Source organism: Colossoma macropomum, unplaced genomic scaffold (assembly GCF_904425465.1).
Source record: "Colossoma macropomum unplaced genomic scaffold, Colossoma_macropomum, whole genome shotgun sequence".
Taxonomy (NCBI): domain Eukaryota; kingdom Metazoa; phylum Chordata; class Actinopteri; order Characiformes; family Serrasalmidae; genus Colossoma; species Colossoma macropomum.
Genome location: NW_023495872.1, coordinates 18,267 through 35,448, shown reverse-complemented (window position 1 = coordinate 35,448; position 17,182 = coordinate 18,267). Strand labels below are relative to the sequence as shown.

Sequence of the window (17,182 nt, the reverse complement as noted above, 5' to 3'; positions counted from 1 at the left end):
GAAGTTTGTTGTTGGTGAGGACTTTTGAGAGCACCTCAGATGGCAAAGAAAACAAACAAATGGATTGTTGAACAAATCAAGCCTCAGCTTTCACTCGAGGCCCAGACAACCAAACTAAGGCTCTTATTTTGGACATATTATGAGAAGAACCAATTTATTGGAAAGATAGTTATGTTTGGAAAAGTCGAAGGTAAAAGAAGAAGACAATCAGTTTAGACGGATAGAGATCATCAGAGGAATTCATTTATTTAATAAACACATGTTCAGTTTGTAAATTAAACAAGCCCCTTGGTTCAGTGTTTGAGTCAATTTTTACATTTACATAACCACGATGACAGGAAGAGGTGGAGGTAGGGAGTTGGGGGATGTGCTGTCCTGTAGGCGGACCTTCAGCAGAGAGGGGTGTGTGAGATTTGTGTGTATTTCAGCTGTAGTTCTGCTCAGTATTAAGCATTTATTCAGACACAGGCAGGATCAGACAGGCAGGATGGTGCAGGTGGACCTGCTGTGGATCACTGCTGCTCTTCTATCTTCACCACTGCTCACACTGTGTGACCCACTGTGAGTATATCACACACACTTTGACACTTTAAAGTAGAAGAAGTAAAAGTAGTGTTCAAAAAGACTGAATTATAAAAAGATATTATGGTTGTTATTATTCAAATTGGCTATTTTCAGTCATAAAACTGTATGTATTTAACTACATAAAAAGAACATAGACATAAAAAGAGTTCACATTTTGATCTGGGATCAGTTTATGTTTTTACGTGCTGCTAAATAGGGCAACATGGGCTGGTGAGACCCCATCAGTGGTGTAACGAAAGAATTTCTGGTGAGAAGGACTGAAACTCAGTAATGTCTTCTGGGTTTTCCAGACGCTAGAGGATGGTCCTGAATGAGCCCAAAAATAATAAGTTCCTATGTAGCCTTTGCGCAAAACTGTAGGTTGTAAATGCTTAATTATTTTTATACAGAAACATCACTTTTTAAGTACATAAGAACATATAGAGTTAATTACAAATACAAAACTTTTATATTTGCCAGCAATGTTCTGTCTGCCCCGAACATGCTGAGGGTGGGCAGCTCAGAGAATGTGTTCGTGGAGGCTCAGGATTACGCTGGAGGAGATCTCCCAGTGAGGATTGTTGTAAAGAATTTTCCACAGAAAACCATAGAGCTGGAATCTAAATCGGTGGTCCTCAGTGCTGGAAACGACTACCAGGCACTTGTAGCCATAAAGGTCAGTGCTGTTTGACTGTAGGCCAAAAATGACATGATTTTTAACCTTGATATATTGTGCGGTGCGGAAATAAACAAATCCGAAACTAAACCCTTATCTGCTTTTCAAATATCCACTCTTCTCCAAATGGTGAGGTTTACATGAACTTACATTATTCATAATACTGTAATCCAGATTCAGCAAGATGGACACTGACACTGTGTCATCAGTAATCGGTGCAGGAAGAGATTATTAGTCAGTAACATTTGCCCCTGGTGATTTTGACTAATAGAAGTTTTTTTTTTTTTAGTTTTTGCACTGATGCTACAAGGACAACGTAAGTTAAAAGTAACGGAGATTTATATGCCCCATCAACTAGCATCATGTTAACTGCATGCCTAAATCATTTCACTACTGGCTCTTGTGGAATTTTTCAGTAGTCTCTAATAGACTTGTTTATGTGATTTGTGACACTGGATAACATATATTTGTTTATAAATAATGTCTAAAGCATGGATTAAAAGTAAGAATATTAGCATCATGCATGCATGATGGTAATCACCACACTTAGTGTAAATATTTAGATAACCAGTATTTTATACAGTATCAGAAACCACACAAACAAATCTATTAGAGATTACCAACAACTCTTTACTATTTGTGGCAAGTGTGTGATGATTTAGACTTGCAGTTTGCATGAGGCTATTTTAATGGCAACATATCAGCTTCCATTCTTAGCTACATTGGCCTCATAGTTCCAGTACAAAAAACATTGGCCAGTTCAATCCAATTCAGTTTGGCATAAGAGTAAAATATGTCAAATTGAGATCTCACAAAATAAGTGTTAAAATGATTGAATCCCACAAATGAGCAGGTCACTTTTCTGTGACTCAGATTGCTGAAAACAGGGATGTCTTCACTGATGACCCCTTAGAGAAGCAGTACGTGTACCTGCAGGCCCACTTTCCCACCAGTGTGCTGGAGAAGGTGGTCTTGGTCTCCTTCCAGTCAGGCTACATATTCATTCAGACAGACAAGAGCATCTACACACCCAGCAGCACAGGTACAACACTCTGAACTCACTAGTGAAAAATGTACTGATACAAATGAAATCAAATTGTACCAATGCCCAATATGTATTGTACAATGGAATCAGCCAAAAAGTCATTCCTTAATCATCACTGCTTTAATTAAGCTGAAGATGATTCTATTCAGTCTTTGATGGTGAAACTCAGAAGTTGTCATTATGTGATTAGTTTTGGGTTTAAATTTAACTTTTTTACTTTTATAAAAAAAAATTAGACAGTATGTGTGTTTACATCTTCATCTGTTCCATCCTTCTCCAGTTAAATACAGAGTCTTCTTAGTGAGATCTGATCTGCAGCCATTTGACCAGACTGCAGTCTCTGTTGAAATCATAGTAAGTGCTCAAATCTCAACTCTAAACTCTTAAAAAAAATTCACCAAGTGTTTATGAAATGTAATTGTACCCTAATCCAAAGGCCTTCTTCATTAATCTGATTACCTTCCATTACTTTTGGATTATTTCTCTAACTTTGTTTAATGAAAAATGAATAATTAAATGTAACAGGTTTTGCAGTTTTTAATATTATTATTGCTAGAACCTTATGTGAGGGTGTGAGGTAACCCGGATTTATTTGAAGTCTACAGACCAGGGCAAGAGAGAGAAACGCTCGCACCAAGGATGCTTCAGAAAAGAGAATTTATTGGCTAAATATCAAACTACTTTTGCACTACATTCAATGATAAACAATAGAAAATAAAACAAGAAAACAAAACAAAACAAACAAAGTGATAATAATGAAAGACAAAATAGCTTGAGTAAGTTAGAGTGACCCGGGGAGCCTTGGCCGGCCCCTGGGACGAGGAGCGTGCTTATCCAGACGCTGACTATGAAAATCAACAATCAACCCCGGGTCCAATATATCTTCAGCAGGCACCCAGCACTGCTCCTCAGGGCTGACAAATATTTCAATTGATCCCCCCTCTGCCTGGAATCCAGCTTCTGGCGAACAGCATAAACTGGGGTCTCGTCAACATCCTCTGGGGTGGGGGTGATAGGATGGGGTGCATCAGCGGGTAAAGCGGGTATTTGGGGTGTAATTTCTTACTTACCTCTGCAAACCTGAAGTCCCCTGTCAATAGCCCAGAGTGAGCCCAAGTGATTAGATGATATCTGAACTGGGCTGACACATAGATCTTGTGAGTTGGACACTGATCAGGTACAGTCATTTTTTCCTTCTCTATTTCTTCATCTGTCTCTCATCGAATAGAGGAAATCTTTACACTGGAGGCAATATACTTTCAAGTTCTTGTGAGCTTTCTGCCTCATCCTGAGTTTGGTATATTCTAGATAAGGAATCTGCTTTGGTATTTTGAGAGCTGGGGCGATAAAATATAGTATAACAGTATAAGTTAAATCAGAGAAAAGAGGGCTGTCAATAGTGCCACAATACTATTGAAATTTTGAATAAAACGTCATTAGAAATTAGCAAACCCAGAAAGTCCTGGAGCTCCTTCACAGAAGAAGGGCAAGGGCAGTTAAATACAACTTCTACTTTATGGTCATCCATAGTTACATCATTGGCACTTATGACATAACCCAGAAAAGACACTGGCAAGCCGGTAAAAAGTCAAAAACTGGAAAATACAAAAATACAAGCAACCAGAGCAAAAGGGCAAACACAAAGAGCAATATCCAATAACAGGCAGGGAGTTCAAAAACACAAGTCAGGAAACACAGTAAAGAAACGCTCAGTAAACCAGTGAATGGCAATACCTCACAATGAGGAGAACAAACCAGAGTCCTTTTAAAGTCTGAGGCAAACAAACACAGGTGAGTTGCGTTAATACTCAGGTGACTGAGAACGAGGCAGATGTGTGTGATTGGTGGAAGGAGTGACATCATCGGAATTGGAATCATGGGAAATGGAGTCCTGGAGAGTGTTAGGCAAGGGAGGAGAACCCGGAAGCGTGACACACACACTTTCCAGGGGTCGGCACCGAAGGTCTAGGTGGACATGCCTGACAGTCACGTAGAAGGTGACAAGAACTGCCAAAGTAGAAACATAATCCTTTCTTGTACTCAACAAAGTTTCTCTCCAGATGAAAAACTGAGATGTATCACATGGCATGGGTTCTTCACATTCCTTAACTTCACCTGCCAATGCCACTTTAATTCTGTTCCTTGTACTAGAACATTTACAATCATGCATGAGCTGATCCAGACAAATAGCTAAGGTAATAAGCTGGCCTAAGTTCAAATGATCATCTCTACAGTTTAGGTCACCAAGTATGTCCAAGTTAATTCCTTGGCAAAACATAATCGTTACAGCTGTTCATTCCAGCCACTTCCCACCGCCAAGGTGTGGAATTCTAGTGAATAGTCAGAAACACAGCGATTGCCTTGTCGAAGTTTCGATGAAAGTTCACCACTGGTCTTTCCCTTATAAGGGTGATCAAAAACAAGATGAAAATTCTTTAAAAATTAGGCCAGAAAAAGGTTCCAAATTCTAATGCTTTGTCACACAAATGTGAGATTACAAAAAAAAATTGCCCAATCAGAGCTAGGAGGAGAATTTTAAAATAAAAAATTGCACACTGTTACAAAAATCCATGATAATTTTCAGCGTTGCCATCAAACTTATCTGGCTTGCTAACAAAACAAAAAAAAGGGTCCTTTAATTCAACAGGTGGGGACATATGTTTCAGCTGGCAACAAGTTATTTAACCCTAACTGATGCAGTGAGTAGCTTCTCATTTGTTGAAAGACACATCCTGTGGTCGTGGAAAAGATGTTAATCTGATTCAGAAGGGTCAAATTATTGGCATGCATCAAGCAGAGAAAACATCTAAGGAGATTGCTGAAACGACTAAAATCGGGTTAAGAACTGTCCAACGCATTATTAAAAAGTGGAGGAAACATCATCTTCGAGGAAGGAATGTGCTCGGAAAAAAATCTTGAATGATCGTGATCGGCGATCACTTAAACGTTTTGGGAAATCAAATCGTAGAAAAACAACAGTAGAACTCAGGGATATGTTTAATAGTGAAAGTAAGAGCATTTCCACATGCACAATGCGAGGGGAATCAAGGGATTGGGACTAAACAGCTGTGTAGCCTTAAGAAAACCACTTATCGATGCCACAGCCAATGTGTGCCATAATCAAAGCTAAAGGCGGTCCAACGAAATATTAGAGTGGGTGACCTTTTTTTGGGCCAGGCAGTGTATTAGCGGCTTGCTTACTCTTACCAAGGGCTTGCAGCTGGGCAGTTAACTCCTATACATTAGTGACCAAATGAATTAGTTGGGATTGTTTTTTCTGCCTGCTGTTGTGTAAGAGTCACTAGAGATTGAGTAATGCTAATACCTGTTGGTGTTGTCCAAGCAAATAGCCCTGATTGGCGATAGCCTTTTGGAAAGTCTCCTGTTCTGCTGTCTGCATTCGAGACAAGGTATTCTGTAACATAACCAAACCAGTCAGACACTCAAACCTTGAAAATATAACACTGTGCAGACATGCATACAACACTGTGCACACAGTAGAAGTTTGATGCAAGACTTTTACCTTCTACATGAAATGTGCTCAAGTGTACTCTTTTACAGTTAAAATGTAATTGTGACAGTACAATTCTTGAATGGAAAATTCTCTTAACATTAATGAATAGTTTAAAATACATATAACTCAAATATACACCAACCTATTTAATAAAAATAATTTTGCCATCTGTAGAATTATATGACAAACAAAAGAATAAAATTGGCAGCAGATTTTTAACTAAGTATAAATACCAGCTAGAAAATAAGCAGCTGTAAAAGTGGAAGTGGAAAATGGAAAACAAAATAGAACTGAAAATAAAAAAGGCCCATCACCAGGAAGGGGTAAGAAGAACACATTTGGTGTGAATAGCTTGCTAAAAGTTTGTCTGCATTGATTATATGTCAGCTCAAAGAGGAGAGGAATGTAAACACTCTGAATTTTCTGTGAAAATAATAAGTAACTAATGTTAGGGGAGCAGAAGTACTGGGGACTAAGATAACAGGTTAATTAACTTATCATCATTCTGTTAATGATAATGGGTTAATAATTTAATTTTGGAAAAAAAAAAATCTCCTATGGATGAGCATATCAGCTCAGGAATGACAGCTACAGCAGCAGCCTTAAAAAACTCAAATCTCGGTTTCTATTTGTGGAGGTGTTAGCAAGACAAATTGTAGCGTAGTAAGAGGTCTAAACCACCAGCAATTCCAGTTCAGTGGTGCTGACCAGAGACATGTTTAGAACATACAGAGTGAAATCGAGGTACTGATGCTGGAGTGACATAAAGACAAAATTTTTGTTGACTTTTGTTGACTTTGTTGACAGAATGATTGTTGACTTGTAGAGGGTGTAGGTGACTATAAATGTATTTGACTCCTTAACACAACAGCATGATTTGAAGGAGGTGTAGCACCATGTGCAGGGCATTTAAGATTGCTTTCATACATTTTGACTGGTGGACATTTGGTACATTTAGGTGAGGTCATTTTAATTGTACATTGGTGTGGTCCGTAGTATGCCTGAAGGCTGTTGCTACTAAATGCAGACTCAATTATTCAGGACAAGTGTAAAAAACCCAAGAAAGGGGTATATTGGTTTAATGGGGTGCTTGCAAATGATCGGAACAAAGTTAAAAAGAATGTCAATAAGTTTAGGTGTTTGAACATTTCACATATCATAAATTATAATTCTAACTTTATTTTTCAAGAATCCTCAAGGTATCACAATTGAACGGGACATGTTCTTCTCCAAACAAGGGACTCTGACTGGGAAGTATGATATCCCTGAAGTTGCCAGGTTAGTCCACCTTTCAATAGTATGTGTACTATACTGATTATAACAGAATTGGCCATTTTTTTACACATCTGTGTGTCTTGATATAGACATCATGTCTGGGAGACTTATTTGTCTGTATGATGACAAATGGCATTTTTTGCATGTTCTGACCTGAAATGTTACTTGTTCTTCTCTCAAGCCCTGGAATATGGACTGTAGCAGCACGTTACAAGAACTTCCCACAGAAGAACTTCACTGCTGAGTTTGAAGTGAAAGAATATGGTGAGATTCATATATTCAGACAATAAAAACGTACCTGCTGTGTTTCTACATATATACTGACTTATGTCTTGTTTTGCAGTGCTGCCAACCTTTGAGGTAACCTTAAATCCATCAAAGTCTTTCTTCTATGTTGATGATGATCGCCTTCAAGTGGACATCACTGCCAAGTAAGAGTAATATGACTTTAACTACAACCTTTCATAGAAATATATTTTACAATTTTCCTGAAAGAAATGGTGGTTGAGGAAGATTTCAAGCATTTTACTACAGAATAGTGGAATAGATAATGACCATCCATGACCAGGAGACCACATAAGAATATAATGTAACCAGTGTGAACTATGTGAAGGTATCTGTTCGGGAACAAAGTGGAAGGAAGTGCATTTGTGGTGTTTGGTGTGATGCAAGGTGACAGCAAGACCAGCCTGCCAGCCTCTTTAAGAAGAGTGACAGTGAGTTTTTCACACTGTAAGAATATATATCACAAATGAAGTTTTACCAAATTTGAGTGCCTTTATTTCTTCAACTTGCTGAATGCCTTTTCTGTCATACATCATTTTTCTTTAAAGCATTGTTTTATTTTTTTTTACGTAGATCAGGGACGGAGAAGGACTTGTAACACTGACTCAAGAGATGATCCAGAAAACTTTTCCAGACATTAAACAGCTGGTTGGAAGCTCTTTGTACATTTCAGTCAGTGTTTTAACAGAAACTGGTAAGAGTCAGTCATCTGGGTTTTTGAGTGTATGTGTGCGTGTCAGTTGTCATTTACTCATTGTGCTCTGCAAAGTAGTTCATGTCCCATTTCATTGATATTAGAAATGTTAACTTTTTTAACAAATGAGATCATTACTGTAATAGTTTTTATGCTTAAATATAAATGTTTGTGTTTCAGGTAGTGAAATGGTGGAAGCTCAGAGGAGGGGCATTCCGATTGTGACGTCCCCTTATACCATCCAATTCAAAAGAACACCCAAATTCTTCAAACCTGGAATGCCTTTTGACGTCACGGTATAAACCATATATACACTCACATTCTACTTTATTAGAAGGGGTATGAGTAGAACTTATGTTCTACTTTTATTCACTGTCTATTTTATTAGAATCATTTACCTTCTATGACCAGTCTTTAGCCACTTCATTAAAACCCCTACCTTGTTCTACCACTCACTGGCCACTTTATCGGAAACACACACACACAGACACACACAAATCCATATATATATATAAACACCTACAGCTCTTCTACATAGGTGTATAATAACTGACAACAAATCAGGGCCTGTGCAATGTATCAGCCCCTCTAACGTCCCTCACTCCAGTTTATCATTGGTCAGTTTTGGCTGTAGGACCACTGCTGCCCAGATGTTATTTTAGTAGTAGACCAGGGGTAGGGGGTACAGGGTTTTATTTTTTTTTACCTAAGTCAGTTTCACTGCTTAGTCGAGTGTGTCTCTCCACCAAAAATATCCAGCCAAGAATGTCTGTGTGGCTACAACTGTGATAGACAATTTGTGTGACTACTACAAAATGTGCATCAACAGATGAGCTAAAGTCTTATGTATGTTACCAGGGTGGAGCTACATATCTCTGTATAATCTTGTACACTTACATTGAAATTAAAATGAATAATTTTCTTATAAACAACTGTACAGAATTCTTTCAAAGCAGTCCATTCACTGTTTATCAAAAGAAACAGGCAATCATCTTATGAGACAATGTCACTAGAATGTTCAGAGTATTAGTTCCCTTCTGCTGAAATTAAGAAACACATTTTCAGATCACTATTGTTTACTGGGGACTGATTCCTGAAATGCAGTTCAAATCTTTGCTTTCAATCTATAAAGTAATAGGGTTTTCTGATCCAGAGATTACTTACATTTAATAATTAGCTTCATTTGAAACATGAATCTATTCAGGATTTGTGATTCGAATAGGTTTATGTGACAAATCCAGACCAGACACCTGCTGAAAACGTTGATGTTATAGTCAACCCTGGAGGTGGGAGGGGTCGAACCAAGGCCAATGGCATGGCAAAGGTCACAGTCAACACCGAAGCAGGAGCCAGGAGTCTACAAATTAATGTGAGTCTCATACCATTCCTTAACTTTAAGGTGGCTCCTTCAATGGTATCAATGGAGCAGTCGTGGGGATGATAAGGGGGAAGTATTCAGAGTATTCAGTGGGGCTTGAGTGGTTTCTGGGCTTTCCATGGGAGTTGAACTGATTCTACATTCTGGGGATGTGAGACAGTGTGGAAAACAGTACTCTGACCAAGCTGTGATTTCCCTATCTGAGATTTGGGGATTGTGTTTCTGTAACCAGGGCAGACCTAGAATGATTGGGAATTCAGATGAGTCAATGATGAGAAATGATAGCAGTTCTTGGTGAAGAAAACTAGTCTCGAGTAAAACAGGTTCAGTGACGAAGGTGATGGGATCCACTCCAACATTTCCTCCATTGAACGCAGCAACCTTTAGGGATGTCTGAAGATCTTGTACTGGGATGTGTAGTTTAGCCACCACGTCAGAATGGACGAAGTTCCCCTCAGCTGCGGAGTCTATTAGGGCTGTAACACAAAGATAACACTGACTTCGAAAGCAACCACTTTGTGGGAAAACTTACCATCGGACAGTCATATAAAACATGACTAGCTGTGCCACAGTACATGCATACACCTCCATAAAGCTGACAAAAGCAGGAGCAGGCTTGACCACCTTGAGATCTCTCAGTTGAGTAGTGATGTCTTTGAGCTGCTCAGCTTGTTGCTGGGTTAAGTTGCCAACTGAGTGAGTAACATCTGCCAGAACCTACTGATGATGCCCCAGGAGCTGACCTTGGTTACTCAGGACCTTCTGAACCTCCTCCATGTCTGCCATCTGCATGATGGCAAAGTATTCTGTAACAGTGGCAGACAGAACCAGACGCTCTCAGCAGAGGCTTGAGTTCAAAACTTTAATATCAGAACGACAATCCAAACTCACAGTCGGTAAAAACACGCAGAAGGTCGAAAATCAGAGAATGAGAACAGAACAAAAGGGCAAGACTAGAATCGTGGTCACAAACAGAAAAAGGGTTACACACAGAGTAGCAGATAATGGTACAATGTAAACACTCGTACACACATAGGACTGATGATACTTTGCAAAGTAACTAAGCTAAAGCCCAGGCTTATATACTAAACTAACAACACAAGAAAACAAGGAACAGGTGTGAGTGATTAGATATAGATGGCTCTCAGAGAGTCTTGTGTCACGTGGAAATGTAGTCCTGAGCAGCAGCGTTGGCTGCAATGTCAGGAGGAGGTGTGACATTAAAAAATATTAGCAAAAAAATACAAAAAGGTTCTTCATTGGTCTACAGGCTACTGCACAACAGATTCATGGAAGGGGCCAAAGCAAATTATGTTTTTGTGTCTTACAGGTAAAAACCAATGATCCAGCCATATCAAACAACAGACAGGATGAAAAGCAAATGACAGCTGAAGCCTACATTACTAAAGGAGGCTCCAACAATTACCTTCACATTGGTGTTGATGCTGAAGAACTGAAAGTTGGTGATAATATGAAAGTTAATCTGAACTTCGTCAGAAGCCCTGGTGTCCAAAATCAAGATTTCACTTACCTGGTTGGTACTCTTCCAGAAAACACAGATAAATACACACATAAAATGTTTAAGAAATTAAATTAGGTCCTTTTTTTTACTGATTTTTAGTGACTTTTTTTAAGTGGAAACGAAAAATCAATTGTCATTAATAAAGTATTAGATTAAAGCAACGTTATGGGAGAATTCCCCCTACAGTTGCAGCATGTATTTTACTTTTACATCACTGGTGTAAATACATGTTATGCTTTAAGCCTCCCCTCATGGACAGCTGTACATGTGCATTTGTTGACATGCTGAAGGATACAGTATCTGACTCTGCGTGCGCGTCACGTAGGCATGTGGAAGCTGCAGATTACACTTGCGCTTTCAGTTGTTTCTATGTGTAAACAACCAAAATTGTGAGTGTAATCTATAGCGTCCCTATGCCTTTATGACGCACGCACATGCAAAGAGAAGTCAGATTCTACCGGGGAATCATAAGTTGGCAGAAAACCAGCAAAGACAAATCATAAGAGAAAGAACCATGTCACTTACAAGGTACAGTAATATTACAGGAGGTTGCAAACTTTTAAGGCTTATTTGGCGTGAGATTGAGAAAGACTGACCAAACATTTTAGCATTCTTTTCATGCTGAATGAGACTGAGGTTAGAGGTTTTGGTATCTGGAAAAACTACAAAACTCAGTGAGACAAGGATGACACAAATAATGTTGCACCTTACATGGCAGCCTATCCCAAATAACATTGTGCCCAATCCTCCAAAGGTCCATAGCGCTATTGCATGACTCCTTTCTCCCTAGTATAAGTCAGTGTACCATCAAAATGATTTTAAAGCATTTCAATCATTAATTAAAAAATCAATTTTTCATTAAAATATCCACCATGAGATTTGACAAACATTTTGCAATTAAGAAGCATTATGGATATTAATTTTATTATAAAATTATTCCAGATGCTGTATACTATGCCACAACTACAAATTATTTTAAACTTATGAGATTGCTCAGACTCAGAATCACTGTATTTCACCATGCATGTTGCACATTACGAGGAATCGTGTCTTGATGCTTACTCGCATACATGTCATTTCACAAATCTTTTCTGCCTCTTTTTCTCTCAGATCTTTAGTAAAGGACAGATTGTCCAAATGAACAGATTTAAAAGGCAAGGACAATCTCTAGTGACTCTACCAGTACTTATCACCAAGGACATGCTTCCTTCATTTCGTGTGGTGGCGTATTACCATGTCAGAGACTCTGAGGTTGTAGCTGACTCAGTCTGGGTTGATGTAAAGGACACCTGTATGGGAACGGTAGGTCATCTGCAGTATTCTCATGTTTTTTTAATAAAGAAAAAAACATCAGAGATCGTAATGGATTTCATTGCTGGCTTCAAGGTCAGAGCAATAACAACAGTGCAGCACAGTTTTTTTTAACCTGGTGGTTGAGCCACCCTGGTATTGCTCAATTGGCTTTATGGCCAAAATAGACATTTCAACAAGCGTAATTTAAAATGTGACACATATGATTATTGCCAATTATTTGCAAAAATAAAACATTATATTTAGGGCAAGCTTGTTGATTGGTCTTGCAAAGAGGTGGACTAGGTAACTAATCAATATTAGTTCAAGTCTGTGTGAAGAAGTCTGTGAGGCCTCTCTTGTATCAGTTTTACCCATCATAGATAAATGGTTAAAAACAGGGTTTTTCAAAAAGAAAGATCACAGAGCTGGGCAGTCTACAAGTGAAGGGGCCACTATGCCCCAGTCTGAAAAAACTGAAAACAAAGCAAAAACGGCTAGGAAAATATAGCAGTATAGAGCTAGGCTTCTATGATTATGCATCCAATCTTGTGGAATTTTTTGAGAACAAACTTCAAGAACTTCTTAGAACTGTTTGGCCTTTGACAAAAAGAGCCCAGTCTTTGAACTTTCAGACCATTTCACTGATTTTGCTTGCTAAATTGACTTAAATTGGCTTAACTTTCAGACACTTTAAGTCACTTGAATGGACTCAATCTTAGCCTTCAAGGCAACTCAGTGACTACTTTTCTTGTCCAAAGCAAAATCAAAGCTGGACATATGGGCCAGGCATGCAGACCATTCATATTTTGAGATGTTCGAGAATCTCTCTGACCTACCTTCCGACAGTGATTTTTTATTTTTTTTTACGTGAAAAGGTTCCAGTTTCCCTTGACAAATTGTTCAAAAGTTTTCTAGGCAAATTGTTTGCTTCCTGGTAGATCAGAATATCTTTCAGAAAGGCAGAAAGATTTCTCATGAAGATTCCTTAAAGTAATGCTAAGATGGGTATTGTTGAGACTAGATTTTTTTTTTTCAGCACTTGTCTCACAAAGTATGGGATTGTCATGCAGTTGACCTGTGGCTCTTAATCGTCTGTTCCAGATTCTGAAGAACCAAGCAGCTCCTGGCTGACTCGCCAATTGTTAGATTTTAAAGTATACCCAGTGAAGTTTCTGAGTTTAAGTAACTTTGGGAAAAGATGTATATTTATTGAATATGCCTTCTCACAGAGATGTTAACAGGTTGACTGTTTCAAAAACAAATTACTATGATGTTACACCAAAACAAAGGAAGCACAAACAGAACAAGACATTCTGAGAGAAATAGAAGGCTCAAGTGGAACACATTAAGAGTACCTATACAGAATATTATGAAGTTTAACCTCTCTCCCACAATTTCTTTATATTAATCAAAATTCTCTTAAATTGAGTGTTCGAAACATCAGAAAGTCACAACTATGAGTAACCTACCCAATTGAAATTGACATTTTATTTAGGGATCCTACATAAATACCATCACAGTATTACCATAGTAGTCTTCCAAAGGCATCTTTCAGAACTCCTGAAAGTTATGTTCTAGAGGGAATCTTTCACCTGGTTCTGTTATCTTTATACTGGAGAATTAATTATATTGACCTGCTTTCCACCCTAGTTGCGAGTGGAAGTAAAGGAACCCAAGGGATCATATGAACCTGGGGAGCGGTTTGGTCTTAAAATTACTGGAGATCCTGGTGCCAAGGTTGGTCTTGTAGCTGTGGACAAGGGTGTCTTTGTCCTCAACAAGAACAGACTCATACAGGGCAAGGTAAATTGTTACCAGCAGAACTGATAATTATCTAAAATAAACTGTAGTTAATGGCTTGTTTTCCACCCCACTGGTCTAAATGATTGTTTACATTTCCAACAATAGATTTGGGACCTCATTGAGAAGCATGATACTGGTTGTACAGCTGGCAGTGGTAAAGACAGTATGGGGGTTTTCTATGATGCTGGTCTGCTGTTTGAGTCAGACAAAGCAGGAGGAACCAACTCTAGGACGAGTAGATATTTCACTTTTTCCAAGCAATGATGTGATAACAATGCAAATTACAACATAAAACGAAACTGGAAATGGTTTTCTATTAGTTTGTCAAAATGATAACAATGATCTGTTCTGAAATTACATTGAAACAGCATCCATTTAAGTGTGGAACCTTGCAGAGCTTGATATATTTTACGTTTCAAGAGTGCAACCAAAAATAATGGACATTTTTTTCTTGTATAGCAACTGACTGCCCCGCTCCACCAAAGAGGAAGCGAAGAGCTACAACTGTTCTACAAATCATACACACACTGAGTAAGAATTCTGGATTTGAATAACTAATTGTAGTTGTAGAAATAAATGTAGACTCTAAATGCTGTCATGTTTTATGAAATATGCCTGTGTCACGGATCTTCTACAGATAATCGTTGATTTTCATGGCATTCTTAGACACATTTTTGTCCTTCTCTATCACTGATCTTATTACCTTTCTTCCTCCAGCTGGAAAATACAGTGGTGATCAAAAGAAATGTTGCGCAGATGGACTGAGGAAGAATCGGCTGGGCTACACATGTGAACGGAGAGCTACATTCATCACTGATGGTGCAGAATGTGTCCAAGTCTTCCTGCACTGCTGCAAGGAGATGGAGGCACACAGGCTGGAGAATACAGAAGAGGAAATGCTGCTGGCTCGCAGTATGAACCTACTTTGCTCTGAGTCTTTGTTTGAGTTGTGTGAGGTCTTTAAAGAAGTTTAAAACACTGAATGCGGTTCCCTAATAAAATGTATTTTCCCTGAATGTAAACCGGTATTGTCAACGAGTTTCCATTTATTTTTATCAGTCAATCACTCATAGGATAAAGTTGAATAAGTCATTCTCATTCATTATTTTAAAACCTTGCCAAGCTCTTTCCTTCATCTGCTTGTTACATTAATTATGTGTGTGTGTGTGTGTGTGTTTGTACATGCTCACACAGGTGAAGAAAAAGATTATCTACACTCAGATGAAATTACCTCACGTACACAGTTCCCTGAGAGCTGGCTGTGGGAGGACAAGGTGTTGCCAGGCTGCCAAGCAGATCAATGGTAAATGCAAAATACATATGCATTTTTTCTTACTACTGTGTTTAGTCTTTGTCCAATTTAATCTTTAGCCAATCATAAATGGTAGAAATTAAGAAATGCAGTTATTTTAGATTCATATATAAACTGGCGCATTTCTCCCTTTTTCCAGTGTGACAACAACCTTCAACATGGACAATAACTATTTGAAAGACTCCATCACCACCTGGCAGATATTAGCCATCAGTCTGTCTAAGACCCATGGTCAGTGTCCAGTTTCACACAGTTCTCACATTTGACCTTCCAAAAAATTACATTTTGTAAATGTTGATAACAAATTGCCTCTTAAGTTTTAAAACCCCCACAAAAATTAGTGTGCTATGGCAAACATGAATGAAATTTGCAATGGCTGGTGATTGTAGAATATGATGTTTCTCTTTTACTCTTTGTATTTGTAGGTATCTGTGTGGCTGATCCTTTGGAAATGATTGTTAAAAAGGATTTCTTTCTGGACCTGAAGTTGCCTTACTCAGCAGTGCGTAATGAACAACTAGAAATCAAGACCATTCTGCACAACTTCTCTAATAAGAAACATAAGGTACATTTCTTAAGCTTTCCTTAGTGCAAAAGCATAAATACTGACAGATGGTTTTACACATTTATTTATACACAGCTTTTATACAATATTCAGTGTACAAATTGTGGACATTGAAGACAGGCGTAACAACCACTGCTTTGTCAGTGTACCAGAGGGCAGCAAGAACAATGGTATGATTTGACTTTTACAAGGAATTCTGCCACAGATGCTCGCTATTGCCTCTCCAGCCATTGGTTGGGACGTTATGCGAGCTCAGAGGGCTCTAGTTCTGTGCCCCCTACCTAACGAACAGCTACATCCAGTCATCACCAAGTTCATGCACTTAGGTCAGGAACATGATTATGCGTGATGCAAGACAAAAGAAACAGCTTCAGTGGGGTGTCATTATGGTGTCCCTGATTTTTCCAAGGCTTCACAACCCAGAGTGCCTTCAAGGAATGCAAGGCAGCCCTGTATGACTGGCGCATCAGTTTTTTCTACTCTTCACAACAACACTAAGAATTGACAATGTGGAGGGTTTCAAATGTTTCACTGATCTCAAGAAGGCATGCCGTTCATTTAGAGTTTAGTTTTTTTCTTGTGGATCGCCAGGGTTTGTTCATTGTTGTAATGTAGTAGGCCTGTTCATAACATTAGCTTACAGGTACTAGAGTAAGGAACTGGACCATGTTAGGTCTGTAAGATATATGGGAACCCTCTGTTACTTCAATAACAATGTGTCTAACTGCACAATATTAAGTTTATATAGATAAAATTACTCTCAGCTACCATATGATTTCCATAATCGCCACTGCACTGGTGCTGAGTCATCCACTAGTCATATAATGTCCCCAAGACTAAGATCCTTCTCAGGATTGATCCGTTCTTATCTACATTGCAAGTCTGGTAAATATTCTTTAGTCTGCCATATACTGTACTTGATGCCATCTATGCCTAGAATGGACATTGTTTTTGTTGAACAAAGCAGGTGGTATGGAGAGTTTTGTTTTCAACAGTAACAGATGATTCAGGATTAAAGCCTCCAGGTTATTGGCATCATTGGACACTTTAGTAATAGGCCTGCTATGGATGATGGCTTCGACTTCACGAAAAAAATGTGTAAGCCCTCGTCTGGAGTGTTAATTACATTTGTATTTACAGCATTTAGCAGACACTCTTATCCAGAAGTACTTACAAAAGTGCTTTGTTGCACAATATAATACAAAAACAGTTTCAGTGCTGTAAAAAGAGATGAGTCTTCAGTCTGCGTTTGAAGA

At 38.5% G+C, this 17,182-nt stretch overlaps 1 protein-coding gene across 1 annotated transcript in view; it reads left to right on the top strand.

The window, feature by feature from the left end:
* Window positions 1-382: 382 nt before the first annotated feature.
* LOC118803197 (complement C3-like) overlaps window positions 383-17,182 on the top strand; it is a gene marked incomplete at its 3' end in the record, with an annotated part of 30,861 nt that continues 14,061 nt past the window's right edge. Inside the window, exons 1-20 of the mRNA XM_036563728.1 lie at window positions 383-561; window positions 1,045-1,240; window positions 2,114-2,282; window positions 2,566-2,639; window positions 6,989-7,077; window positions 7,256-7,338; window positions 7,418-7,505; window positions 7,688-7,790; window positions 7,933-8,053; window positions 8,234-8,349; window positions 9,276-9,422; window positions 10,762-10,965; window positions 12,064-12,255; window positions 13,897-14,049; window positions 14,155-14,284; window positions 14,509-14,580; window positions 14,767-14,961; window positions 15,244-15,352; window positions 15,501-15,592; window positions 15,787-15,926. Coding sequence (XP_036419621.1) covers window positions 488-561; window positions 1,045-1,240; window positions 2,114-2,282; window positions 2,566-2,639; window positions 6,989-7,077; window positions 7,256-7,338; window positions 7,418-7,505; window positions 7,688-7,790; window positions 7,933-8,053; window positions 8,234-8,349; window positions 9,276-9,422; window positions 10,762-10,965; window positions 12,064-12,255; window positions 13,897-14,049; window positions 14,155-14,284; window positions 14,509-14,580; window positions 14,767-14,961; window positions 15,244-15,352; window positions 15,501-15,592; window positions 15,787-15,926 — 2,547 coding nt within the window. The remainder of the gene's footprint in view (window positions 562-1,044; window positions 1,241-2,113; window positions 2,283-2,565; window positions 2,640-6,988; window positions 7,078-7,255; window positions 7,339-7,417; window positions 7,506-7,687; window positions 7,791-7,932; window positions 8,054-8,233; window positions 8,350-9,275; window positions 9,423-10,761; window positions 10,966-12,063; window positions 12,256-13,896; window positions 14,050-14,154; window positions 14,285-14,508; window positions 14,581-14,766; window positions 14,962-15,243; window positions 15,353-15,500; window positions 15,593-15,786; window positions 15,927-17,182) is intronic.